The sequence below is a fragment of the Populus nigra genome, chromosome 6 (assembly GCF_951802175.1).
Source record: "Populus nigra chromosome 6, ddPopNigr1.1, whole genome shotgun sequence".
Lineage (NCBI taxonomy): Eukaryota > Viridiplantae > Streptophyta > Magnoliopsida > Malpighiales > Salicaceae > Populus > Populus nigra.
In genome coordinates this window covers 95,968-123,857 of record NC_084857.1, presented here as the reverse complement: position 1 = coordinate 123,857, position 27,890 = coordinate 95,968, and the positions used below count along the sequence as shown (strand labels likewise).

Genomic DNA, 27,890 nt, shown 5'->3' with positions numbered 1-27,890 from the left:
TAGTGAAAAATCCTTAATTAGCAGTTAATGATCATCTGTATATATGGACGTGAGTACCCTAATCAAACCAAAAAAAACAAATTGTCGTATTTACTTGGAGCTTAAAACGTGCACTCTCTGCTAACATATCTCACCTCTTATTCAGAAGGTTAAGAAACAGGAAAAAGAATCCATTGTCGCTAATCACGAGGGCACCCTTGATATACATCATCAGTGTATTTGCAAAAAATATCTAACCACTCCATGGTGATGGCTGCTGCTAGGTGCTTGCTGCATTTGTATATTCTCCTGATTAAACCGCAAAAGATATCAACAACTCTCACAGAAACACTGGTGCCATCACAAGCGTTATTGTCGCCAACATTTTTATGAGGACATGGATTGAAGGTCCAGCAGTATCTTTGAATGGGTCACCCACACTGCAAATGCAAAACAAATGCCACAATTTAATTATAATTAACTCACTGGATTCAGAAATAAAAACCCCAACCAGTGATTTCTATCCATCGCTTTACTTATTCCCGACTCTTGAATAATTTGGGAAAGAGAAGGTTTCCCAGTCTTCAGACAAGATCAGACAATGATAGCAATACTTACGTATCTCCAGTAACTGCTGCTTTATGACAGTCACTCCCTTTGCCTCCATATGCACCTGTCTCGATGTACTTCTTTGCATTATCCCATGCACCACCTGCCGTGTTCAGGAAAAGAGCCATGAGAATACCAGAAACTGTTGCAAACATCAGCATGGCAGCAACAACTTTAGCCCCTAGTAGAGATTGTCCTGTGTAGTACCCCAGGATACGAAACACAACACCTGCAAACAATACGAATGTCAAGCAAACTTCACTAAATCCTCAGAAGAGATCAATGAAAGAAACAAAATCAAATGGCAAGCAGTTAACCTACCAACAACCATAGGAGATATAATAGCCAAGGCACCAGGTTTTATCATCTCTCTCAGAGATGCAGATGCAACGATAGCAACACAGCGACCATAATCTGGTTTCTCCTTGTAGTCCTGTCACAAGCATTTTAAAAGAACATCATAACAGCACCAAAGCATAATAGAAGAAACTAGAGCAGGAACATATACTCACCATGATACCTGGCCTCTCAATAAATTGCCTTCTTACTTCTTTAACAACCTCCTGAGCAGTTCGGCCTACTGCGGAGCAGGCCCATGCACTGAATAAGAAAATAAGCATTGAACCCAATAACCCACCAACAAAAACTTCTGGAATGGCAATATCAACCTGACAGTCAAATGAAAGTGCAAAGCTAATATTCAGAGTTGAAACATGAAGACAGAACATGGTAAAATGCAAGTGCAAATAGGTTTACCTGTGTGAAAGGTTCACGAGCAAATGTAGCAACCTCGTCCATATAGGCACTAAACAGAAGGAAGGATGCCAGGGCTGCAGATCCAATGGCAAATCCTTTGGTTGTAGCTTTTGTAGTGTTCCCAACAGCATCGAGAACATCAGTAATCTCCCGAACACTTTCGGGCTGCATGTCATGTATTTTTATACAATGATTATTCAAATGAAGAATGTCATTGCTTGATTGACAATTTTCAATGAAGACGATGATCAAGAGTTACCTGCTGACTCATTTCTACAATTCCACCAGCATTGTCAGCAATAGGGCCAAACATATCCATAGTAAGCACATAGGCAGCAGTGCTGAGCATTCCCATTGTGGCCACAGCTGTACCAAACAGCCCACCAGTTGGATTTCCAGCCTCATCCACCAGTCCTGAGGTGTTACCCAGCCAAAAAGCTGAAATTATAGATACACTAATGACAAGAACAGGAAGAGCTGTTGCTTCAAGGCCCAGACTAACTCCTGCAATTATGTTAGTCCCATGACCGGTGGAGCTAGCAAGAGCCAATGCACGTACAGGCCCATGCTTGTAGTCAGTATAGTACTTGGTGATCCAGACAAAAAAATAAGCTGTGATGATTCCAACCAATCCACACAATGCAAAGTGAATCCATGCTGAAGGTGCTTGTTCTGTATAAAGCATCCAATAGGTAGACTGCAAAGTAGCATATGCAATGCACGAAACACAAGCAAAATCATATCACATAACTCACACAGAGATCAAAAACAGAAAGTGCAGGCTTTCAGTGCTTGATGAAATACTATCAAAAGCAGATTAATAGTTAAGTAGAACGCGGCCACATCTAATTTTAAAGATTTATCTTTACCGCAACAAATGTAAGAACTGCCAGAAATATTGTAATAGAGTATCCTTTCTGAAGGATTGCCATTGGGTCCTCCATGGGAGACTTCGCACTAGAATCACGAGTACCCCTAATTGAAAGAATTCCAACGGAAGATATGACAAGGTCAAATGAATGAACAACAAGAGGAAACAAGATGAAGCCAGATGGATCTGCACAAAAAATGAATGTGAGTTACAAAAGAACTGTAATGGCTTGACTTAAACAAAAAGCATAAATGAATTCCAGAGTAAGTAAAGCCTCGCAAAATTAGGCATGTCATCACACAACAAAGGCTTTGATAACGCAAGTATGCTCTCTTAATGCGGATATAAAACCCAGTTAGCTGAGCATGTGACTAAAACCCTCAGAATCATTTAACCATATCACCAATGAAAACATTATGAGTTTCATACTTCTGTAAATTTCATTCCTGGACAAAACCAGTGACATGCTTGTGAAGAAACTGTAAGAATTTCATTTGTAGAGATACTTGCCCTCAATTTTGCAACGTTGCGCCATGGTTCCCCCAAGTATCATGGCACTGATTATTTCAGCTGCAATACTTTCAAAAAGATCAGCACCTCGAGCAGCACAATCACCCACATTGTCTCCAACCTTTCATGCAACAATTTATCAGTTACAGAAGAAGTTTGGACTGATACACAGTATACAGCATGACCCAAGAAAACAGAATGTAGTCAAGGAAAAACCGTATAAATCATTAACAAGAAGATATTTATGTAGTACTTATTATTAATTTGAGCTTTCACGCACGCTTTGCCCAAATTATATACATTAAGTTGAAAGCCAAAACCAAGCAGCAGAGCTAACACATACTTCTTCAAATAAGGAAGCTACAAAATTTAAGGGTATTTACCAAATCTGCAATCACTGCAGGATTCCTAGGATCATCCTCAGGTATTCCCTGCTCCACTTTTCCAACAAGATCAGCCCCAACATCTGCAGCTTTTGTGAATATTCCACCACCCAACTGAGCAAACAGTGCGACAAATGAAGCTCCAAATCCATATCCCACGAGAAGAAGAGGCACTGGGAGAGAACAACATGAAACATTTCCAACTTAGTTATGAGACAACAGCAAACTTCAGTTTTCACAAAAACATTTAAAAAGGTGAAATTGCTTCCATTTGCTAAAGTCATAGCAATTACTTAGGAAGAAGGTATCGTTACATACAATCAGTGACTTTCATTGAACCAGGGGAATCCACACCCAACCAAACATAAAATGTAGCATAAAGGATGGCTATGCCAATCACAGCCATGCCAACCACCACCAATGCAGAGAAACCACCAGCACGAACAGCTATCTGCATAATATATTTTCCAGTCAAGACACAAATCAACAATCAATCAGAAGACAATGGATTGTAAAAGGAACAACCTGCAATGCCTCTCTAGCTGACCGTCTTGCAGCACTAGAAACTCTAACATTTGCACGTACCGATACCCACATCCCAACATAACCTGCAACACCTGAACACAAAGCCCCCAAAAGGAATGCAGCGACAGTGATATATGCAGATGTTGACCTGTACCAGAAGGATATAACCACAAAAACTGGTCACTTGTCACCATGTGACAAAAACATGGAACTAACACCTCACAACAAACTTTGACATGTGTAATCACCTTCCAAGGCCAGAAGATTCTTGTTGAGGTGTTGTACTGCGGAACAGATATATACAGAGGATCACCAGCGCCAGTAACAGCGCCATCTTAGAAATAGTACTATACTGGGTCCTAAAGAAGCCTTCTGCTCCATCACGTATTGCATCTGATATCTAGAAAACAAGTTAATGATATCAAGACATGAAGCCAATACATAAAAACGAGAAACACTGACTATATGCACACAGTGGAATTGACATTTCTAGCTAAATTCAAGAGAGATGATATACCTGAACCATTTCAGGAGGTCCCTCATCCTTTGAGAGTACCCATTTGGTAAGATATATAGATAAGATGAAGCTGAAGATACAAACTGTGAAGACAAACACAATGATTGGAGATGTACGTGCTCCAATGTAAAAGATCCCTCCAAAACCCAATAGCAGAAGTATAAATAGAACACGAACATTTATCCGCTTAAACACTCGAAAAATCTGCACAAAAAACAGTTAATTTAGTACAAGCATCAAAATTATGTAAAGAAAAGCAATATTGCTCTACTAAGGATTTAAATTTAAAAGAATCATAAATCATCACAGCGCAAAATAACTGAAAAATCCTCTTCGAAAAAAGTAGGCCACACCCAAATAGATATTAATGAATGCTCACATGGACACGCATATTTATGCTATATAATCCCCTCACAACAAAACAATAACAATTGTCATCAAATAAGAGATTGAGCATTAGGCTTCTCACCAATGGATTATAGGGTTTGCTTCGCATGTTGGGGAAAATCCTTGGCCTTTCTTGGTAAGGCCCCAAATTACCAGTCTCAACATCGTCATCGATCATCATTTTATGAGATGAATTTACCCTTCGAGCTACAGGAAAATGGATGTCCTCACTGCCTTGGGGCAAGTCGCCCCCTGAACCAGGACGCTGAATCTTGAAGGATAGGTTGGTCTAAAAGCTCAAATGATCACCCCCTGAGCAGCACTTGACTTTGTAAAATCAAAGGACTCCTGACCTTTTTAATCCTCTAAATTAATTAATTCGGTAACTAAAAGCTCCTTCCCAGCTGGCAGCCCTTCAACACCAAATCAACTTCCTGGAGAAAAAAATTACGAATGATACCACGCAGTGCAGTTTCCACATTCCACATTATATCCTCTAAAAAAAACCGAAGGCATAAGAGTAAGCTTATAGGGAAATCACTCAAAAGTGCGATGCATGCGGCAATTTTGTGAATTAGAACATGAAATGAAAACAGCACTGATCAAATCCAATCCTTTCCTATGATCATAAATTAGATTAGATTAGGGCACAAAATAACAACGAGAGTGAGTGAGATTAAGGTTAAGGTTAAGGTTAAGAATGGGTTTAGCATTTTAACATGCAAAACTAAAAATTCTAGGTAAGATCTGAACCCAAAAAAAAAAGTCTTTGGCATTTGGTGAGTGGACTTTTCAAAAAGATCTACTTACAATTTCCGCAACATAATTAAAACTCCGAGCACAGGCGCTGCACTGCGTTTCGATCTCGGACAGAGAGAGAGATCTATTTATTTAAGTACAATAAAGAAAGAAGACAAGGATGGAGCAGAAAGGACAGAGTACGGTACCGTTTTAAGGAAAGGTAACTGCCATTAACGGAAGCCTTCGATTTTCTATAGCTTCTGTATTTCGTCTCTCTGCGAGTTAAAGCAGACTTTTCTCTTCTTTCGCCAACAAAGAGAGGGATGAACAGAAAACTACTGCATATATATAATATAATATACTCTTTTCTCTTCCTACTTTCTATACAGTAAGAGGGTATTTGAAAGTAAGTTTTAAAATGTTTTTTTATTTAAATTTGATTTTTTTTTGTTTTGGATTAATATTTTTTAGTTTTTTTATTTTTTTATATATTTATATTAAAAATAATTTTTTAAAAAATATATTATATTTAAAATATTTTCAAATAAAAAATATTTTAAAACATTATCATTATATTCATCTCCCTCTAATGAGAGAGAGAGAGAGAGAGAATTTGAATAGAAAGAGAGATCCTCTCATTTTCAACTTTCTTTTTTCCTTTTTAATTATAAAGAACTTATTTGTCACCCAACTATACATAAATCTCGACTAGGTCCCTAGACAAAAACAATTTTCAATTAGACCCAACCCATCACTAGTTAATTACTATCATTGAAATCTATGACAAAAACTACTTCTTGTTATTAAGACAATAAGTCCTTACTTTTTATGATTTTAAAGGAAAATATTTAATATGAGGGTTAATTGGGTAACTTAAAATATAAGGATCCACCTGGAAATGTTTTTGTTTGGGATCTAATTGAGAATCAAGTGATAGTTGGGGGATCAACATCTTCTTTTTTTCTTTTTCTTTTTTACTTTCCATGAGATTGGTATATTAATTAAAAGAAAATTTCGGTGGTTGATTATTAAAGTTGAAATAATGATGCTGATGGCATATTCTGCTTCGTCATCTGACCAATGGCAGTCTGCAACGTGGGCATCTCAATAACACGTGGATATAGCTACTTCTCAAAGTAAAACATATCGTTTTCTCTATTTACTGAAAATAATACTAATGATAAAAAAAAAATCTTACTTGTTGTATTTGTGCACTCTTGTTTTACTTATTTCAAAAGGAAAAAACAAGAAGAAATAAATTAATGTTAAATATTAAGATATCTTAACTATTTTTTTATTTATGATAGGCTGATAGCTACTATTTTTATTTATTTTTTATTATTTTAAAATAATTTTTATTTTTCATGAAATCAAGAATTATTTGTTAACATCAACAACTCAATCAGATAACTATATCAACAATAAAAAACTAAAAATAAATTCCAATAATCTATATACAGTCATTAAAGAACAGAAAAGGTTAAAATATTAAAAAAATTCAAAAATCAATATACAATCATTAAATAACAGAAAATTAAAAAATCTCAACAATCTATATACAATCATTAAAGAATATAAAAATTAAAACAAATTTCAATAACATTTATATAATTATTAACAGCAGAAAAATTAAAAAAGAATTAAAAAATTCCAATCAACATTTATACAATTATTTATAAAAGAATTACAAAATTTACATTAACATTTATACAGTTGTTAATAACATAAAAAAATAAAAATAAAATTCTCAATAATATCTATACTATTATTAATAACAGAAAAAACATGAAAAAACATGAAAAAAATAATACCTTAATGTTAAGTTTTCTAGAGCCTAAAAAGAGAAAAAAATTCAAACAAATCATTAAATAAAAAGAGAATAAAAAGAAAAGACATACATGCACGCGAAGAAAAAGAGAAAAGAAGAGAAGAGAAGAGAATGGGTTTAGGAGAGAGAGGGAGAGAGAGAGAGAGAGGAGGAGAGAAGTTGCAGAGAAAAAGGGAAGAAGAGATGTGCTCGTTTGTTTTGATTTTAAAGATTCTGGTCTTTTAATTTAGGATTTTTATACCAAAAATTTTTCTGACGGTAAATTAAATATTAATATTTTTAATTTTTCTGTTTATGTATATGTCTGTAAAGTTTAGTTGAAATCTATAATTTAATCAAAAAATTTCAGAAACATGCCAAATATTATTGACATTTTTATTGTCGGAAAATCAAAAATTAATATTTTAATTTTTCCGTTGGTGTACTGTCTGTAAAGTCTTGTTGGAATTTTCAATTTAATAAAACAATTTCAGAAACCCGCCACGTATCATCGATGTCTTTATTGATGGTAAATTAAATATTAATATTTTGATTTTTTTCATTGGTGTATCCTTCTGTAAAGTCTAATTAAATTTTTTATTTAATAAAAATTTTCATAAACACGCCAAGTATTACATATGTCTTTACTGTCAGAAAATTAAAAATTAATATTTTAATTTGTTCATCCATGTATTCATCTGTAAAGTCTAATTGAAATTTAGTCCGTAAATGATTCCGTTTATAAAAAACAGTAACAAACAATGCAAGTGAAAAGTGTAGAATACCTTGGCTCTTGAGAAAATATCGATATACCTTAACCATCAGTGATCTCATATATACTAAACAATAAACAAGTGAGAAGTGAATAATACATTAGCTCTTGGAAAAATACCGACATACATTAACCTTCAGTGATTTTGTTTATACTGAACAGTAATAAACAGTGCAAGTGAGAAGTAAAGAGTCTTAGCTCTCAAAAAAATACTGACAGGCATTAATTGTCGGTGATCCTGCATGCGTTGAACACAATGAATAGTGTCAGAAAAAAAGATAACAAATCCAATTATATTACAAAAAAAAATTAAATGGTGTAGGGAAATAATTGTAGATCAAGAGAACTTTTATTATGGATTGTAATAGTAGTTTCACTTTTAATTTCTTATTTTTTCATGAGACATTTATTTGGCTTTCTTTTTCTTCTCATCCATTGCTTCTTCTCTGCAACTTTAGCGCGTTAGGTCAGGCTTGGTTGCCGCAGCCACACTAAACCCACATACGTCATGGGTCTGACAACCATTCAAGACCCAAGAGCCTTGGGTATGACAACCATTCTAGGCTTAGATGCCCTAGGTCTAACAACCACGCTAGTCCTAAGCTACTAGGATCTGACAACCATGTTTGGGTCTGACATGCTTGCCACACCCAAGCGTGGGTTTGCTTGACCTGCACTTGGATTAAAAAAATTTAAATTTTTTAAAAACATGATTGGACTGCAAAAACAAACATTGCCTCATTCAAACAGGATTTTTCATTCATATGCAATAGAACTTAACAGCAAAATCCTTCTTGTTTGTGCAACTTGTTTTATAAATTTGTTATATTTGAAGAGGAAATAATGGAAAAAGAATATTGAGTTCTACGTGATTTATTTCAAGTTTTCAAAAATAAACTTTTCTTTTATGTGTGCATTGTGGATGGAAATATGTATGATGAAACTAAACACTTATAGTCCAGTATTGTTAAAAAAAAATTATAAAATATTGTTGTCGTTAGTGAAAAATCACAAAGGACCACCCATTAAATAACTGTTTTTTTCATTGAGTTTAATATATATATATATATATATATATATATATATATATATATATATTTCAATATGAATATATGATTTGAATTTTTAGATCTAAAATGTTAAATTAGATTTTGTAATGATTTATTGTTTATAAACAATTTTTGAACTTGAATTTCTTTTTAGGATATAGTTTAATGTTTTTTCTTATAAAAAATTAAAAAAAATACAAGTCTCAATATTTTAATTATCATATGCCAGACTTGGGTTTGGCATGACCGCCAGACCTAAGATGTTTAAAATATTCTCTGTACTTCTAGTATTTTTTTATATTTTTAAAAAATTATTATTAACTCGCTTCGGAGCGCGGGACAATATACTAGTAATATACTAGCCAGTAGTAGTGGCAGCCGTAAAAGAGGGTACGGGAGGAAGAATAAAACGGAGATGGATAGGAATAGGATGGATGTAATATTTGTTTTGATTCCTTCAATCCCTCTGAAAACAAACTGGTTGCTTCTCTCTATTTGTAATCTCTGCTTGCGTAGCTCAATCAAAAATCAAACAGGTTTGTGATCGGAAATGGTCTATAATATAATAGAAGCCCCCCTTTACTTTACTAGCTGCTTGTATAACGAATTCATGAGTAAATAAAAGGACTACAAGTTGCAAGAGCAACGGGGGAGGGGTTATCTTTTTACTGGGATGCATTCGGGATTGAAATGATGCTTAAAGAGAAAATGATCACTTCAAGTTTTAGTAGAGCTACACTAGGCGTCAGCAGAGCCCACGCCCCCATGTAAGGACACCTAGCGCTTGGGCTGACCTGACCTTGTGCTGGGTCAAACTCGATCGCCACATGGCACTGGGGCTGATTGCCCTTGCGTTGGGCAGCCCCGAGCCCTATGTTGTTACCCAATTTTTGACCCATCTTTTTGATGAAATTTTTGGAAAATCACAAAATAGCAAAAAAACAACGAAAATCCAAAAAAATATGTTTTTTTATATATTTGTATCGTTTTTAGCATTTTCAACATCGTCTAAAAAAGAATTTAAATTTTCAAAGGTTTTTGGAACGCATTCGATTTTTCACGCGTCATTTTTAAAATCATTGATTTTCCTCACTGAGTCGACGTTGATATTGCTCGTTTTAAAAAAAATATAAAAAAACAAGAAAAATCAAAATTTACAAAGAAAGAAAGTTGAGGGACCAATTTTGAGGGCCAAACAACATTTTACCTATAAATATAGGTCCAAAACTCAAAAGAAAGGGGGGGGGGATTTTGAGATTTGAGGGGAGAGGCAACTGAAACCCTAAAAGCTTAGCTTTTTCTCTCCCTCACCGAAAGAGGCAGCCGCCAGCCTCCTCCCGGGATTTTTTTTCCCTTCTTCCTCTACCCCAGCCGGCTTGCCAACAACCACAGACGCCTCTAACATCCTTCACCCATCTCCACCAGCCGCTCACCACAAGACCGTTCCCCCTGTTCCTCTTCTTCCCTCTCAGCCTTTCCCTTCCTCTCGGCCACAAACAAAACCAAACCATCACCTCCCTCAGCCTTTTCCCAACGGCTGCTCCTTCTCCCTTAAACCAGCCACTCGAAGATCCCACTCCATCGTCCCTCTCCACCGCCAGAAGTCCTAGCCTGCCTCAACGCCGGCCATAGCAGAAAGAGAGGAGAAAGGAGCCGAAGCTTGAGGTGGTCTCTTCACCTTGCTTAATCCTCTGCCTGCCTCATCGCCAGCCGAAGAAGAAAGAAGGGTCGGCGATCTACCCAGTTAGCCACTGTTTCGATGGTGCAGAAGGTGTTCCTTGTAAATTCCAGATTGTTTTGGGGTTATTATTGTAATTTTTGTTTTAGTTTGTTTTGAAATTGTATTTTGTATTGTGGATGTAAGAAAAAAAAGAAAAGAAAAGAAAGAGAAAATAATAATAGAAAAAGAGATGTGTGTGTGTTTGTGTATTTTTTATGTATGTTATTGAATCAAAAGAAAAAAAATGAATTTAATATTTTAATTTATATGCACAAATATCTAAAGGACAGATAAAATCATGTTGTATTTTCCATGAAAATGTAGAACATGTATCTACATATATTTTGGGAACTAATAACTGATTTATCAAAGCCTTAGAATTGGGCTAAAATTTTATATTTAAAATCACTTCAAGTCCACAAAGCTTGAAAGTGAATGTGTAGTTTGTATTTTGTTTATGAATGTTTTTTTATGATAAAATTGCAAGAATAAAGAAGAATTTAATATTTTAATTTTATCACGGTAAAAAGGATTGTGAACTTACATGTAAGTCGTATTTCTAATACCTGATGAAAGAACAAAATTTTTATAACTTCTTTAACACATCAAAGCCATGAAGCAGCTTACCTTAGGTAGGGTGCGTTCGGGGTGCTAATACCTTCCCTAACCACAACCAGTCCCTTACCCATGAATCTCTGACAAGACCAGTACATCTGGTTCCCTAGTAGCCCGCAATCAATTACTAGGTGGCGACTCCAATAAATGAATCATAAGCAAACGAGAAACGAAAAATCGACAGCCCGATGCCGCACGAATTTTCTGACGTGGGACACCCTAGGTGGCGCCGGGGCTGGCTTCCCTTGCCTTGGGCGGGAGCCAAGCTCATGCCCTCACATGAGGATACCTGGCACTTGGTTGCCTACTCTTTTGAGGGGCAGACCCCCGCGCCATATGGTGGTGGGGCTGGCTTGCCCTATTCCCAAGGTTAAGGGTCAAACCCGACATGGCGCAGGAGCAAAAAATAATAATATTTTTTTAGTATCAATACTTTCAATGATAATAAACATAATAGTCTTTGTACCCCTAAATAATATTTTATTTTGATATTAATAGTTTGAACTGCACTAAAAATAAATATTATTACTTTCAATTATAATAAAAATAAAAATATTTTTACCAGAAATAATAAAACCTTTTATATTAATGCTTTGAATTATAATAGAAATAGTAATATTTATAACACAAATAATAGTGTTAATATTAATACCTTCAACTATAATAAAAATGATAATATTTATGGCACAAATAATAATACTAATAATAATAATAATGACTTTTAATTTTATTCTTCAAATCAACTATATGGTTTTTCTTGGGTGGTAATAACATGTTGGACCTAGACGCATCCACGCCAAACCTCAAGTTGGGTATGGATGTATTCGCGCCCAACTACATGTGTATTAATATAATAACGTGTATTATAAATATTATTTTTTCTTTTATAATTCAAAGTGTTCATATAAAAAATATTATTATTTGTATTATAAATATTATTTTAATTAATAATATGAATATTAAAAAATATTATTTTTTATATTATAAATTTTTACAATATTTTTTATAAAAATAAAAAATTAACCCACCACATGAGTAACTCACTAATTTTTATCTTTTTATTTAAATAATATTATTTTTCCACTTTTAGATATCATGAACATTTTTTTTAATCTATTTACTATCACTGTAATTGTTTCATTTGATGAAAACAAACCCGTTGAAAATTAATGCCCACCAAAAACAAGAAAGGAACAATGGTTGGAAACGATCCCTCTATTTCCACAATTATCACGAGAACCATCAAGCCGCGATACTCACGCTATGACCACACGGTCATCATTCATCAACCAAGCTTTAGTTCTTGTCTAGTTAAGTGTTTCAGGAAACAGACGAACGATCCCCTGAAACAGATCCTGTTCAAGTAAGGTCGTGGCTGGTACTCTTCCTCCACAGTTTATTAGCTTGTTTACTCCTTCGTTTGTTTCCGATGTGGGATTCTTGTAATGCTGCGTACCAGGGTATATTTGTCCAGAAGAAGAAAGTTTGCGCGCCTTGTGCCTCTCAAAGTCCTGATAAAATCCAAAGGAGAGTGCAGTGAAAGTACTAGGATACCCCCTGAGCCGCTGCGTTGTTATTGCGGTAGTATTTGTTAATTTTATACGGACAACTAGTAGGAGGCTTCTTTGGAGTGTAATGGTCTAAGAGTTTCAAGCTTTTACAGGTTTTCCATAACACTTTATGCTTGGCAGTAGCCATACTGATGACATTAGAGTTGCCCTATTTGCATAATTAGATCTTGAATTGGCCAAAAATTGTCTTCGGTTGTGACCATTGAGCTATTGGCCATTGGATATGTACTCCTTAAGCAGCTGTGAGCTGAGCCTGGTAAGTTAACTTTGTACTGAAGAACAGATAAAAGAAAGTGCGTATGGATATTGCAGCGTCTTTGCCACAGGAAACATTGGACTTCAATAAGGTGCTAGTCAATGATGATGAATGGTAACTACAGGCACAAGAGTAATGCTAAACATTATTATTACTTGATCCATGGTAAACTACAAAGCAAAGCAAGGCAAATACGCTGAGACCGAGACAGGCTTCACACACACACAATTAAGCACTGATCAGTAATCTACTTCAAAAGAACTTTAGCTACTTGGCTAGCTATAGCTGTTGAGAGTTTGCTTCAATTTCCTTGATTAAAACCCATCCCTTTCATATCCCTGAAGCTTCAACTTCCGTGACTAGGATGGAAGACCCCATATAACAATTTTATGATCATCACTAGCAGAAGCCAGCATGTGAATATTTGTCGGGTTCCAGCTCACGCAGTTCACAGTTCCTGTATGAATTGATTGCAGTTGCATGATTGGAATCCTTTGGCCTCTATGCCATATGAACACCTGCAATTAATATCACACGGATCAATCATCAATCCCAAGCTATCTTAACAAATGATCGAGACAAAACATGATCATAGGTTGTCTATTCCAAGTAGTATTCGCCCTGTGTTAATTCATGGATAACACCACAACAAACTAAACAACAAAAGGTATAGTTTAGATAATTAGAACAGTGTTTCAAGTAATTTTCTATTAATCTTCAGTAGCATCGTTTCTCATGGAAGAGAACCTCAAATATTTTAACTCAGATTTATTACAGAAAATCACAGTACGTACCCGAGAATCCTCACTCCCACTCGCAATAAATGTTTCTTCTAATCCACCAAGACAAGATCTGATGATAAATCGTGTGCTTATTCGACCTTCATATCTGCTGATGAGGCCCTCATAACCTTTTAGAAGACTCCAAAAATGGATTCCTCGGTTTAGCAGATTAACGAGAAGGACTTTGTTGTCATTCGATAATGAGAAGGAAGTAATCACACCCTCTTGCGGAAGCAGTCTCAAAATTTTTTTCTTTTCCCTGTCAATCACTGCTATCGAGCTATCTTCGTATATGCTTAAGATTCTAGTTCCATCATTAGTTATGGCCATTTCCGACATCCTGAGTGCATAGTCTTTCCAAGAATCCAGCTCCGCTCCTTCCAAATCCAACAGGATAATGCTCTGGTCAGTCGTACCAGCAAGTATAAACCCAACAGGACACCATGCACAGGAAATAAAACCAAAATCAGTTCTCTCATAAACATGGAGCAACCGTCCCGAATTGGCTTCCCATCGTTTGATAACCTCTCCTTCGCCACAAGTAAGTAACTGGTCATCATCAGGGCTCCATGAAACTGTCAAAACTGGTTTCTCATGACCAAGTATATGCCCAAATCTCACTTCACCGCCATCTGTAACCTGAATGAGGAATTAAGAAGAAGAATATATGATGGATCATGTAGCGGGAGATGACCATGTAGATCATCTTCAACGGCATACTTACCTTACGCTAAATGTCCATGTGCTATGCAAATCAAGGAAAGCATAATATTGTTGAGAAGAAGCATAAAAAGATTAAAGAAACATTAATATTACCTCCCATATGATTGCTGATTTATCCTTGGACGCTGATGCCAAATACTTTCCGTTATGTGAAAATTGCAGAAACCAGACTTCATCAACGTGCATGTGCAGAATCTGTCCAATTATCATAAACATAAAGGATTCATACAGCAATTTCACAGAAATGTGCAGCATATTCATGGTAGGCGGGATCGATGCTACGAGACGCGGTAACAATGATTACAAAAGCAGCGAAATATTTTATATACCATAAAACTTTTAATGTTGAAATATAGTGATGATTTGAACACTGTGAATCTGTATGTTTGGTGAGAGAAAGATATGCAAGGCCATTGGATTATGAAAAGAGCAACAACAACTTACGATTACATAAGGCTGATGTTCAAGATTACACTAACAGTAATACTCGTTTAAGAACATCAGCCTTGGTGTAATAATTTCCATTATAAGCTTTGGTTTTTATCATAAAAAATCAAAAAACATTTCAATCTAAAAGTTTGATTTTTTTTTCATTAATTAGAATTGGATGATGAGATTTTAACTTGTAATCACTTAATTAATAAGATTCTGATATTATATTAAAAATTCTTTTCAATTTAAAAATTTAAAGTGTTAAGTAAAGTTTCAATTCTCTAACAGAAACAATTACATAAATCTAAATTTCTTTGAAGGCCAATCAGATAGTACCCAAAAAAACAGATATGTATAGGACAGAAAGGAATTAAAAAAGGGGACCATCAGCCCTGAAGACATCTAAGTTCTAACCTGCTTTGCTTGACAAGGAAGCCGGCTCATTCCACACTTATGATCCGAGTACAAAGAGACATTTCTATCTGAAATATTGTGATACAGGCAGCTTAATCGTCGCAGACTAATAGCCTCCTCAATAATACTTTCTAACCTTGTTGGATGAATCATGAGTGACGGAGGAAGAAAGTTATGTAGTTTCTCTAGAATCTCTGGCCTTGACTCAATGTTTAGATCCTCTGGAGGAGAGATGGTACAGGAAGCAAGTTCTTGAACACGGTTAGAATTTATATCAAGAGGCGCAATTTTTTTCCTTAGAGTATTTAAGGAATCAAGAATATGATCGTCCCTCAGAAATTCGAGGAACTGCTGCTCCCATATCAAGAATGATGCCTGAGAAGTCAGGGTTGATTTGTCCAGAAGACTGATCGCATGCAACGTTTCCACACTTTGATCCCAGTTTCCAGCCAACACTTGGTTCTTGAACGAGCTAATCTCTTGTGATTGCAATGGTATTCCTGATTGGTTCTCCAAAAGGGTTCCAATCTCCTCATAACCAAGCGAGTACAATGCCCTTGTTATGATTCTGACAAATTCAGTTCTTTTGACGACTCCTTTTGAGCCAACTGTCTCCACAAGCTGAGCCATGTCGTCCAAAGAGAAAGACGAGTTTTCCAAGAAGCCTTTCCACTCTCCCAGAAACCACGTGTGATCTGTAAAGAAAGATGAACCGAAGATTGAGAATTGTATCATCTTAAAAAAGGCATATCAAACAAAAGAAATGTACTAAAAAGGAAAGAAATATGGATGAGCCAAGACAGCAATCACGTACAGTCGTTGAGATTGGCGAAGAAAGTTAAAGAAAGGAGCAAGGAAATCTTGGGGGGGAGGATCTTTAATTTGCAACAACATTGAGAGTGTTGCCAGTAATGATTTGGATTAGCAAGTTAGTGAGGCATTAAAGCAGTAGCAGCATTTGTAAAAAAGAGAGCAAAGAACTTGAAGGCAGAGAGCAAATTAAGCATCCAAAGAAAGACCACAAATTGATGAAAACAGCAAGGAAAATACAATTAAAAAGAGAGAAAGATTACCTAGAGAGGGAGAGAGAGCGTTTTCCAAAATCTAATGGAGACGGAAAGGAAGAAGAGACAACATTGCGTAGAAACAAAGAGGAGGAGGAGACAAAGGCAACACCCAAAGTTACAGCTGAGAGGGCTGGCTCTCTCTCCCTCTCTCTCTCTCTCAGCTAATTCTTTTACTTTAATATGGATGCGATATCTGTTTTGATTCCTCCAGTCCTGCTTAAAACAGACGACTGCTTGCTGCTCTCTATCTGAAATCTCGGTTTGCGTTGCTCAATCAAAAATCAAGCAGTGTCTCGTCTTTCTGGAGGGAGGGAGGTACGTACGTATGCAGTAGCTACTAGCTAGGCTATAACTAACTAACTAACTAACTAACTAACTAACTAACAGAAGCCATTTGTTTATGCTGATCACATCTCTAATTAAATGCAATAGGATCGATGCACCGCATCACACACACACCTCTAAATTTAAAAGAAAAATATTAATGCATTGTTTGGGGGGTTGATTAGGGATATTTTTTATCGGCTTTGCCTTTTTTTTAAAAAAATAATAAAAAATAAAAATAAAATTGAAAGGCATTCATTCACCCATTTAAAGACTCTAACTTAACTCGAACAGGATTAGGATTATCTGCTGCTATCTCTTCTCGGATCATTAATTCCTTTCATCTGTCTAGTGTTTTCTAAATCTCTTCTCCTTTCATGGGAATTAATCCGACCTTGAAAAATCATATATATTAGGTAATTTCGGAGTTAAATTCACCTTCACATGAGAAGAAGAGTACAGCTTCGAATTGATTGAAAAAAAATATTCATCTTCTGCTTTTATCCATATATAATTGTCTTCTGATTTCATCTCCAAATTCTCATCCTCCAGTTCAACAAATCCTCCACGCAAACTTTGTTGTCGTGGTAAAACAAAACTAGCTTGAAGACATAAAGCAACATTTGTTTTAGTTTCACCTCTCAGCTTTAACATATATATATTTGTTTTAAGGATTTCTTTGTTGAACGTATGTTTTCTTTCCTTTTTTTTTTTAATATAACGTGGGTGTCCGGGCCAGTTTGTGTGTACCTCGACTAATCCCACGAGCCCTGAAGTTAACGACCATGTAAGCCTTCAGTGGCCATCATATGAGTAACCACAGGGCTCGAATCTAAGACCACAGAAAGAACAAATCTCTTGATCCCAAACTCTTACCATTGAACCACCACCTAGATGATTAATGATGTGTTATTTAATATATTGATTTATCAAAGGCTTGAACTGGTTTTTTTGAAGTAAGAAAGAAAGAAAAAACAGTTTTAGAAATAAGACGATTTAAGAAAGGGCCAGGCTGAAACCCAATAACAAGAAAGTTATGTGGGCCGGTCCTGGTAGACCCATAAAAAGGAAAGGCCTAGCCCAAGGAAAGCATTTGAAAGACAGACAGGCCGACAAAATCAAATTGGGAGCGACCGGCTTCTTATTTAAGGTTGTTTATTTGTGGCTTTGGAATTTGGATTTGGGTTTGGGCGTGTCTTAAATCCAAAACTGTCGTCTCTCTCTCTCTTCTCGGCTCTATGCTACATTTATATCTCCTGGAAGCAGAAAACCTCCATTCTCTGTCCCTCTTTACTTCCAGAGAAAGACTAGGGGAGAAGAAGCTATCTATAGCTATTCTGAGACTTCTTTCTTCATCAATTAATTAGATTCTCTGTTATCAATCAGGTATGCACAATTCTACTCGAAAATAAATCCCCCCCCCCCCCCCAGATCGATTCGAGTTGTAGTTGCCGATTATTCTATCTTTGCTTGTCTTGTTTCACGAGATTTACTCGCTTCAAGTCTTTGCCTTTAACTGTTTTCTCTTAAGTTGATTTATCACTAGATTAGATCTATTTTGTCAGTATTATCAACAAATCTGATTTTTGTTTATGTTTAGTGAATTAATATGTTGTCGTAATAATAATAATAATAATAATAATAATAATAATAATAATAATAATCTGATTTGTTTTGATTTGTTCTGTTATAATATTAATCCTATTAGGACGGTTACCCCTTTATCATGCTTCTGTTGTGTGATACAAGTAATTAAAAAATTGAGAATTAATTATTGTTATTGTTATGCCCTTAAGTGCATTTGTCTTCTTTGAACAAGCTGTCTATCTGTACCATTACTAAAACATTTATTTCATAACAGACTAACAAACTGCTGCAATGGGAAAGAAGCAAAAGGAGGATGCTAGTGGCGCACCCTCAAAGGCTAAGGCTGGCAATAAAGATGCAAAGAAGGAAAAACTATCAGTCACTGCCATGTTGGCTAGCATGGACCAGAAACATGACAAACCTAAGAAGGGTTCTTCGTCAACCGTAACGTCTAGCAAGCCCAAGCCAAAGTCAGCTCCTTCGTACACCGATGGAATTGATCTTCCTCCGTCTGATGATGAAGAAGAGCCGAATGGCTTGGAAGAAGAGCAGCAGCAGAATGATCCAAACAAGAGACCCAGTCAGCGGAGGTCTGAATTGAAGCCCCTTGATGTAGCCATATCGGATAAAGAATTAAAAAAACGTGAAAAGAAGGAAGTTCTTGCTGCCCATGCCATCGAGCATGCGAGGCGGGAGGCCCTTAAAGATGACCATGATGCTTTCACGGTTGTCATTGGAAGCCGGGCTTCTGTCCTTGATGGGGAAGATGAAGGTGATGCAAATGTCAAAGATATAACAATAGAGAATTTTTCTGTCTCAGCTCGGGGGAAAGAACTGCTTAAAAATGCATCTGTGAAGATAGCACATGGACGGAGATATGGTTTGGTTGGGCCCAATGGAATGGGCAAGTCTACACTATTGAAGCTCCTTGCTTGGAGAAAGATTCCCGTGCCAAAGAATATTGATGTGCTTTTGGTTGAACAGGAGGTCATTGGTGATGATAAAACAGCTTTACAAGCAGTTGTTTCAGCTAATGAAGAACTTGTCAAACTCCGAGAAGAAGTTGCCTCCCTGCAGAAATCTGACGGCCCTGCTGAGGGTGAAAACAATGGTGATGATTATGATGAAGATGATGCTGGAGAGAGGCTTGCTGAATTGTATGAGAAATTGCAGTTGATGGGATCAGATGCTGCTGAATCACAGGCATCAAAGATTCTTGCTGGGTTGGGTTTCACCAAGGATATGCAGGGCCGTCCAACTAGGTCTTTTAGTGGTGGCTGGAGGATGAGAATTTCACTGGCAAGGGCACTTTTTGTGCAGCCTACTCTTTTATTGCTTGATGAGCCAACCAACCATCTTGACTTGAGGGCTGTTCTCTGGTTGGAGGAGTATCTGTGCCGGTGGAAGAAAACTTTGGTTGTTGTCTCCCATGACCGAGATTTCCTCAACACAGTTTGCAATGACATCATTCATCTACATGATCAGAAACTCGACTCCTATCGTGGAAATTTTGATGACTTTGAAGTTGGGTATGAGCAGAGGCGGAAGGAGACAAACAAGAAGTTTGAGATTTATGACAAGCAGATGAAAGCTGCCAAGAGGAGTGGGAATCGGGTGCAGCAGGAAAAGGTCAAGGATCGAGCAAAGTTTGCTGCAGCCAAGGAAGCAGGAAAGAATAAGGGCAAGGCAAAGGTTGATGAGGATCAAGCCCCACCCGAAGCTCCAAGGAAGTGGAGAGATTACAGCGTTGAGTTCCACTTTCCTGAACCTACTGAGCTTACACCACCACTCTTGCAGCTCATTGAAGTGAGCTTTAGTTATCCAAATCGGGAGGATTTCAAGTTGTCAAATGTTGATGTGGGCATTGACATGGGGACCCGTGTTGCTATTGTTGGACCCAACGGAGCTGGCAAATCCACTCTCCTAAATCTTCTTGCAGGTGATTTGGTACCAACCGAAGGTGAAGTGAGGCGGAGTCAGAAGTTGAGGATTGGAAGGTACTCGCAGCACTTTGTGGATCTTCTTACAATGGATGAAACACCTGTACAATACCTTCTTCGTCTCCATCCAGACCAAGAGGGGCTTAGCAAACAGGAGGCTGTTCGGGGGAAGCTTGGCAAATTTGGACTTCCCAGTCATAATCATCTTACCCCTATTGCAAAATTATCAGGTGGGCAGAAAGCCCGAGTTGTCTTCACATCAATATCAATGTCAAAGCCCCATATCCTACTTTTGGACGAACCCACAAACCACTTGGATATGCAAAGTATTGATGCCTTGGCTGATGCGCTTGATGAATTTACTGGTGGGGTAGTCCTGGTCAGTCACGACTCTAGATTGATATCACGTGTCTGTGAGGATGAAGAGAAGAGTGAAATTTGGGTGGTGGAAGATGGAACTGTGACTGCTTTTCCGGGGACATTTGAAGAGTACAAAGAGGAGCTACAAAAAGAAATTAAGGCTGAGGTTGATGATTAAGGTTGCAGTTACAATACTTATTCTTTGCATCGGTAAGTTAATTGAGATTTTGCTGGCAGCTGCTGCATTTGTATTGGCTAGTACTATAAATGCATCTTTCATCATTTTAGTTTGATTGCTTGTGTGGCAGAGATGTAGGGAATAAAAGTGCTATCCCTACCTACATTTTTTGGAATGCGAATGAAACTAATTTGTTTTAGCGTTTTTCTCGTTTGTTTTAGCGATTTTCTCATCAGTGTCTGCTTTTTATTTATACGCCATTACAATAAGCTTTCATTGGTCAACGCTGCCCGTGCATGATGGGAATGATGAGCTGAACTGGTATTTTGATTTCAATTTTCTTTGAACTATTACTTCTCTTTGGTTGTTCCTGGCTTCTTTTTTGCCTCACTCTCGCATCTTTCCTTTAAATCCCTCCTTTATGGTGATCGATAAAAACTTGAAATGATTCTAGTTTGCAGTTTAGGGTTTAATTTGAAGCTTGTTGCCTCTTCTTTTGTGATGAAAACTTGCTAGTGACATGCTTTCTTGACCACTGGATATTGAGATACGCAGTCCACATTTCTATGTTGACATGTTTTGCTGACTAAGTTCCTTACTTCACAACATATTTCATATATCTAATCCAGCTCGCAAGACATTCAAACTCATCCTTTTTGGAGTTTTGCAATATTCCCATTTAAATCTCCTCAAGGTCCTAATCAGGGTGAAGGAGCTAGCTCAGGAATGATGTCTTCAACATGAACTGCATGGGAATGTAGAAACTTGATCTGCATCCCAATAATCGAGCATCGCTTATGGAAAGCGCTGAACAACAGCTTGCCCACAGAATTAACTTGGCAAATAGAAGAATTCAGCATGCAGGATGTAGTTCATGCGGAGATCACAAGTAAAAACAGAGACCACCATCCAGCGATCGCTCGAGAGTGTGCAGCTTCTGGTTTTCTAGTCTTCTAGGCATGAAATTGAAAATGAACTCTCTCAGCGTTTCCTATGACGGTTCCTGCAGCTTGGTAGCAATTTTCCATTTCCCATGCTCACAGGTGTTGTAATAGTTGCTCCCGGCCGAGCTCAGATGGCCAAGCTTGATGATACAATAACAAAGGTTAATCACCTGCACATCATAATCGCTTTTCCCCCCCTTCACAAGTCATAAATTTCCATGGAAATCTCAATTTAGTAAATTTTGAAAAAAATTGCCTCTTCATCTCGAATCCAGTTAGCGTGTAGAAATCCAAAATAGTTGAAAGAAGCTTTGGGAATTAAAATAAACAGTTACTAAAAATTAATGTAGTAAAAAGGCAGACTGATACACAATGGGATTCAACGGGCATCAACAATGAACATCTTGGAATAAAGACACGCTATCTAACAAATAACCCAAGTATAAATTAGAAAACTCTAATACACAGGCAACAGATCCCAAATGAAGCCTTGAGTGAATGGGATGGAAGAGCTCCACCCCAAGCACAATGAATGGGTCCATCTGCAAGCATGCACGCAATGACGTATTCTTCACTCCTCCACGTTAAATGTCTTTCGCAATAAGCAGCAACAGTGCTTCGGCAACTTTACTTGTAGTGCAGCAAATGTTTCCCTCCGATTTTACAAGAAATATGGAACGCCTGTCCTGGGTCCTCTCATATGGTTGTTCTCCTCCGTTTCTGTAAAAAACTTCACTTCCCTCTCCTATGAAATGACACAAAAAATGAACACGGATGAACAACATGAATTTCACAAACAGAAAACTAAGGGTACAGATGGGGATGATTAAGGAATTTTCCCATTGAAAAAAGTACAAGGACATATCCAGTAGTTTCAGATTCATAATAATGTAAGCTGAAAAACAAGGGTTCTGAAACGGTGCTGGGTTTGAAAACATGAAGTTGCAGCAGTGCAGAACAGCAACTTCATAACTGAGCAATGACCTTTCTAAGCATGTGCATAAATCACCACATTTAATTAAAAAGGTACAAAGAACACAATTAAATGAAATATCATTTATCATTGAATAGAAAGGAAGTAAAAGCACTTAAGCTCTTTTATTCTCACTTGTCTATACAATCAAAGTGTTTCCCATAAAGATATTATTAGTTTCAAGGGCACTAACTAATACGCCATAATACTCAGGATAGGCACAATTCTATAAACTCTGCAATAAAATTGTGGTGTTTTTAGTATATAATCAAGCTATGAAAGATAAACAAGGACAAACAACACGACAAAATTACAACAGCATTTATTATTAGCATGCGTCCCTTGATCCCACATAAGAACATAGGCAGTATACAAGTCTCCAATACTCACCATATTCTCATTGAAGCTCAATATAGAAGCTACATTTCCACAGCGATAACAGTAATTTGGTGCAGACCAGACCTGCAAATTTTACAGACCAGGAAAATTACCAAACTGCTCAGATAAGTCTGACAACATGAATTTAAGAGGTTCAGAGTCTTTACAGTGACTAAGCCTTTATCTTGAAACATGTACTTGAGACCTTCTTGTACAAGTTGGTGTGCTCGACAAACCAAATCAAGATTGTTAATGTAATTGAACTATGAAAAAAAGAAAACTAACTGTCAGATCAATATGACATTTGTTTCCAGTGAATGGGACATGTTCCTATTAGAGGTCAGGTTCATTACCTCAGAAGTGACCCTGGACCCAAAAAGCCAACCTGCTCCTCGGGGACTAACTGCCCATGTCTCAATATCTTCAGGATCACTCCACATGAGATCACAGAATGGTCCTTCATGTGGAATTTCACAGTTCCGTTCAATTACTCTTATCTGCCATATAATAGGGAAAATGCAAGATTTTGTATCAGAACTACCCATGAGAACAAAGCAGCAGGAACCTTTATAGACCAACATGTCATGCGACCAATGGAGACTCTCTCTCTCCATATTGTGTATTGCTGAAATGCACAATTCTTCAGCTAAACAAATACAGGGAAAAGAAAAACACCTGATCGATAGTTCGGATGTCAGGAGAAAGACCACCATGGACGCAAAGCACCTAGAGGATAAAAAACAACATCAAGTGTAACAGGTATTGAAGCAGATGCAAATACAGAGCCATCTACATAAATGAACAGAGATTTAGAGAGGAAAAGGCTGCGGTATTCAAAGAGCAAGAAATGGGCCGCAGTAGGGGGGTTGCACTTACAGTGCCATCTATAATCGCTGAGAGTGTCAGATAATCAAAAACATCAGTACAATACCGCCAGGCATTGGCATTTCCATACTTCCTCTGGCACTCATCATAGAAACCGTATACCTGGCAGAAAAAGAAAGTTATACCTTACAACATAGATTTATAATCCAAAGGGAAATTTTCAAGAAAGCAGGATATCCATCTTGAAAAAATGAGATCATTTGGATTGAAACCCTAGAATTTACACATTTATTTTCATTGTAGCAGTTCTAAAACTTAAGATCGGGGCTGGATCAGGGGAGATCTGATTTTTACACACACACACACAACTGTAAAATGATTTTATTATTTTAATGATGCCATCCAGAACTAGCTGAACTGGAGTTCTCCCAAACTTGTTATCAGATTTGACCATACTCGAGGACATGGCTTAAAAACCAAGTAAACTTGAAACCAGGACTGGGGAAATAACCTACAACATTTCAGACTCATGTTCTCACAGTTCCTGTATCTGTTAAGTATTAAAAACCTCACCAAGAAATGATCCAGCTATTAAACCAGCACACAAGAATGAATATATACATGAGAACCTTGAACCTAAGTTTGGATGAATTAGTTACCAAAACATTAGCATCTACGAGCAAAATGTGAGCAACCAAAATATGCATGAATTACAGTTTTCCTCATAATTTAACCAAAATAAACCAACCTAAGCGGATTGCCTTGAAACTAAAGTCATCTTAGCAGCCTAACAAACATATTTGGAACCTGAACAACATCCTAAATTTCCAGATTAGCTCTTGCTTGAGAAAAGTACATCTAATTGCTTCAATATATCACCAGCCCAAGAACATTATTTAACACAATTTTTATCACCATCACTTAATATAGGAAAAATCTAGATTCATCTTTAACAAACAACTTCCAAAAACCAAATCATAGTTCTGCACCTGAAAAGTTTTAAATGCTTCCATTAACTAAAAGGAATTCCAAATCAACCATGCTCTACAATGTCCAACAGCAGCATGGCGATCCCTCTATCCCAAATTGACAGTCCACTTTCCCGTCTTGGGCAATCCATTATCATACTTGACTAGTTTAAAGGGTGCACTAACAGAATTAAATGAACCCTAAGGCCTAAATTACCATCTTGTTACCATAGACTAGTTTGAATGGAAGTGTAGTTCTGGAAGAATGTACTTTCCTTCTCACCCAATAACATTTGGTTATTCCAGTATTAAATTACACTTATAGGGACAATTCTTTGAGCATCCATCAAGCCAAAAGAGCACAGCCATTCATAACTTAACTCTCCTAGGGGAAACCAGCAGCTTTGACAGAGAATAGTGGAGAGAACATATCACTCTTGCACATGTTATAAATCATCATGGTGATTGTGTTAAGCTACGCAATAAATAATGATTATGGTCCAGCTTAAACCATACCTGAGTTAGTTGCCTGCTTTCATGATTTCCACGCAAAAGTGTAATATTAGCTGGGTATCTACAAACACAACCAAAAGATATAGAAAACAGCAAAATTAACTAGACTCGTCAAAAACATAAGCAAGAAATCTAAGATGCATGCATTATAAAACTTAGCATGTGAATGCTATACCAGCTGGACATAGCCTGACCAGCTTCTGATCTTCAGAATTTGAGCTGCTGAAGTGACCAGGTAACAACTTATACAGGATTTCAAGTTGCCAGGTTAACAAAAACCAAGATGACAAATTCCCATATAGCCTCTGGAGGTCTTGTGAGAATTTGGTCCAATCTAATGGAAGCAATACTTTTTCTTGCAAAGCTAGGTAAAGTAGTTGGCGGGGGGAGATACAGGTAGAATCACATAATGGTATATCAACATAGCAAGAACAATGAATGAAGGCATGAAAAGAACTGTACCTTGCTTTGAGAAGCAAAAGAATAGTGAACACTTCAAGACTATTATAACCTCGATCAACAAAATCGCCCTACAAAAGCATCAGGAATGTTGAAGTGGACTCAGATTAAACATAACAAAAAAACAGGTAAAAGAAGCAATGATATGGGGCGAGAGCTTTGGAAAAAAGGAAAAAGGGCAAGATTTATCGTGTAGTGAGTATATAAGTTGATTACCATAAAAATGTAATTAGTCTCAGGTACATGACCCCCGGTCTGAAAAAGTTTCATAAGATCATGAAACTGGCCATGAATATCACCGCAGACAGTGACAGGGCTGTTAACAGGCTGCACATTGGACTCCTCGATGAGGATCTCTTTTACCTGAGTATAAAAAAAAGAAATAGTAATATTAAATTTCCAACTATTGTTATATCCAGTAAAAGGAAACTGAATTCGATTAAATAACCATAAAAAAGCAAAGAGTAGTATCAATAGCAGGAAGGGGTTGGCATTGAAAATAAATGAAATAGAAAATGGAGGTGCTGACAGCATTAGAAGACAAAACAGGAGTAGTTGGGTTGGAACAAAGCGAATCAATCAAGAAGGGTATAAACCCTAATTCAATTCCATTAGATACTAAAAGCATCGATGTATAAGCATATTAGGAAGAAAGAAAGAACCAGGGAAAGATATATTATTATAGAGAGTAATAGTAGGAGGAGCATGAAGAAATTACGTATTCGCAGAGAAGCTGAAGATCGTCTTCCAACAGGTGCTGTCCTTCTTTCACCTTCGCTATCCATTTATCCAAATCCATCTCTTCTGGTGATCACGATGATGCTGATTTTACCCTTCTCCTCTCTCTCTCTCTATCTCTATCTCTATCTCTCTCTCTCCTTCTAATAATTCAATCAATGCACCAATAATAAACCCTAAACCAGAAGAAGAAGAGAGCGAGCCCAGCAGCAGCAAAAGCAAAAAGAAAAAAGAAAAAACTATCCTAAAAGGGGGTGGTCTTTGAATACAAATAGCATAGATCTGCTTCGTCTGCTACAAATACAGTTTTGATTTGGTTTGTGCGATATTTTTTATATTCTTTTTCTTTTCTTTTTTAATTTTATTTATTTATTTTTGACAAAATACAGGTAATAGTGGTACGGTATAATATACGTATGCCGTAAAAGTACATGGCGGACGCTTTTTCTTAATTAATTCAATTTCTTTTCATTGCCGGAAATATTTCTTTTGTTTTCTTAAAAAAACAAAAAAATGAATACAACTCTTTCTACCAACAAAAATCTCATCATGAACTTGCAAATAAGTTGATTTTTCTCTAGACTTAAGGTATTGTATGATTATTATTTAAGACATAAGAGATAAATATAATAAGAATATAAATATATTTGATTGAAAAAAATATAAATATAAATATAAAATAAATTTATTTTAAAGATATTTTCAACCGCCGTATAAAATATTTGTACTTGGTGAGAGTCTTTGTTCTTTCTCCCAGCCTGCACAAAACAAAACTAATTTTAGATTTTAAGATTGGTCTCTTGAAAACTTTACACACACACGCACACGCACACCTACTACACTTAAACCACTATGTAACCTCAGCTATTTTAAGAAAAAGTTATTCATATTTTTCTTTTAAGAAAAATTATATTCTACAATTTTTTTAGCTTTTTATTAATTTATCTTTTAATATTTTTTTTATTTTTTTATTGATTTCATATATATATATATATATATTTACTTTATATGAGAATATTTTCATCTTAAATAAATATCTCAGCATTTTATTGATATTAAATTTAAAAAATACCTAATTCAATTGAATTCTTTTTAGCTTTTTACTTTTTAATTTCATCATTTGATATTTTATTGATTTTGAATCTATATTCATAGTTATTTTAGTTTGTTTTTTTTATAAAGTTACTACAATCTTAAATAAAATATTTTAATATTTG

General features: G+C 36.4%; 4 protein-coding genes across 8 annotated transcripts; 1 reads left to right on the top strand and 3 right to left on the bottom strand.

Annotated features, from left to right (window-relative positions):
* LOC133696928 (pyrophosphate-energized membrane proton pump 2) lies at window positions 1-5,646 on the bottom strand. Of its 2 annotated transcripts, XM_062119227.1 has the most exons (16): window positions 5,485-5,643; window positions 5,348-5,389; window positions 4,620-4,971; window positions 4,151-4,354; window positions 3,882-4,033; window positions 3,634-3,781; window positions 3,427-3,559; window positions 3,109-3,281; window positions 2,726-2,846; window positions 2,214-2,401; window positions 1,604-2,041; window positions 1,345-1,509; window positions 1,101-1,256; window positions 910-1,021; window positions 598-817; window positions 1-419 (listed from the first exon to the last, which is right to left on the bottom strand). In XM_062119227.1, the coding sequence occupies exons 3-16, from the start codon at window positions 4,716-4,718 to the stop codon at window positions 320-322; spliced, it is 2,409 nt and encodes an 802-aa protein (XP_061975211.1). In that variant the 5' UTR covers window positions 4,719-4,971; window positions 5,348-5,389; window positions 5,485-5,643; the 3' UTR covers window positions 1-319. The 2 variants fall into 2 exon arrangements, with proteins under 2 accessions (XP_061975211.1, XP_061975210.1); XM_062119226.1 differs by lacking the exon at window positions 5,348-5,389 and having other exon boundaries at window positions 5,485-5,646.
* Window positions 5,647-13,427: 7,781 nt separating this feature from the next.
* LOC133696376 (WD repeat-containing protein 26 homolog) lies at window positions 13,428-14,568 on the bottom strand. Its single transcript, XM_062118553.1, has 3 exons — window positions 14,545-14,568; window positions 13,863-14,489; window positions 13,428-13,586 (listed from the first exon to the last, which is right to left on the bottom strand). The coding sequence occupies exons 1-3, from the start codon at window positions 14,566-14,568 to the stop codon at window positions 13,428-13,430; spliced, it is 810 nt and encodes a 269-aa protein (XP_061974537.1).
* A 3,418-nt stretch (window positions 14,569-17,986) lies between these two features.
* On the top strand, window positions 17,987-21,994 carry LOC133697477 (ABC transporter F family member 4-like). Of its 4 annotated transcripts, none has more exons than XM_062120052.1 (3): window positions 17,987-18,196; window positions 18,672-20,907; window positions 21,581-21,994. In XM_062120052.1, exon 2 carries the CDS (start codon window positions 18,689-18,691, stop codon window positions 20,873-20,875), a length of 2,187 nt encoding a protein of 728 aa, XP_061976036.1. In that variant the 5' UTR covers window positions 17,987-18,196; window positions 18,672-18,688; the 3' UTR covers window positions 20,876-20,907; window positions 21,581-21,994. The 4 variants fall into 4 exon arrangements, with proteins under 4 accessions (XP_061976036.1, XP_061976038.1, XP_061976037.1 ...); XM_062120054.1 differs by having other exon boundaries at window positions 21,570-21,994; XM_062120053.1 differs by having other exon boundaries at window positions 21,505-21,994.
* Window positions 21,995-22,137: 143 nt separating this feature from the next.
* On the bottom strand, window positions 22,138-26,989 carry LOC133697478 (phytochrome-associated serine/threonine-protein phosphatase-like). Its single transcript, XM_062120055.1, has 10 exons — window positions 26,654-26,989; window positions 26,152-26,298; window positions 25,939-26,006; window positions 25,480-25,537; window positions 24,047-24,157; window positions 23,846-23,896; window positions 23,524-23,667; window positions 23,338-23,433; window positions 23,183-23,254; window positions 22,138-22,564 (listed from the first exon to the last, which is right to left on the bottom strand). The coding sequence occupies exons 1-10, from the start codon at window positions 26,732-26,734 to the stop codon at window positions 22,481-22,483; spliced, it is 912 nt and encodes a 303-aa protein (XP_061976039.1). The 5' UTR covers window positions 26,735-26,989; the 3' UTR covers window positions 22,138-22,480.
* Between the last annotated feature and the right edge of the window lie 901 nt (window positions 26,990-27,890).

Excerpts from the sequence above, each read along its gene's own strand:
- LOC133696928 (XM_062119226.1), bottom strand. The coding sequence starts at position 4,718 with ATGATGATCGATGACGATGTTGAGACTGGTAATTTGGGGCCTTACCAA. Across the intron at positions 3,282-3,426 it reads TTCAATGAAAGTCACTGATT|TGCCTCTTCTTCTCGTGGGA; the intron begins GTATGTAACGAT and ends GTTCTCTCCCAG. Across the intron at positions 2,847-3,108 it reads CTGCAGTGATTGCAGATTTG|GTTGGAGACAATGTGGGTGA; the intron begins GTAAATACCCTT and ends GTTGCATGAAAG.
- LOC133696376 (XM_062118553.1), bottom strand. The coding sequence starts at position 14,568 with ATGCCGTTGAAGATGATCTACATG. Across the intron at positions 14,490-14,544 it reads CGTTGAAGATGATCTACATG|GTTACAGATGGCGGTGAAGT; the intron begins GTCATCTCCCGC and ends TTCCTCATTCAG. Across the intron at positions 13,587-13,862 it reads GTGGGAGTGAGGATTCTCGG|GTGTTCATATGGCATAGAGG; the intron begins GTACGTACTGTG and ends TATTAATTGCAG.
- LOC133697477 (XM_062120052.1), top strand. The coding sequence starts at position 18,689 with ATGGGAAAGAAGCAAAAGGAGGATGCTAGTGGCGCACCCTCAAAGGCT.
- LOC133697478 (XM_062120055.1), bottom strand. The coding sequence starts at position 26,734 with ATGGATTTGGATAAATGGATAGCGAAGGTGAAAGAAGGACAGCACCTG. Across the intron at positions 25,538-25,938 it reads CTTTTGCTTCTCAAAGCAAG|ATACCCAGCTAATATTACAC; the intron begins GTACAGTTCTTT and ends TTGTGTTTGTAG. Across the intron at positions 24,158-25,479 it reads AAAGCAGGCAACTAACTCAG|GTATACGGTTTCTATGATGA; the intron begins GTATGGTTTAAG and ends TTTTTCTGCCAG.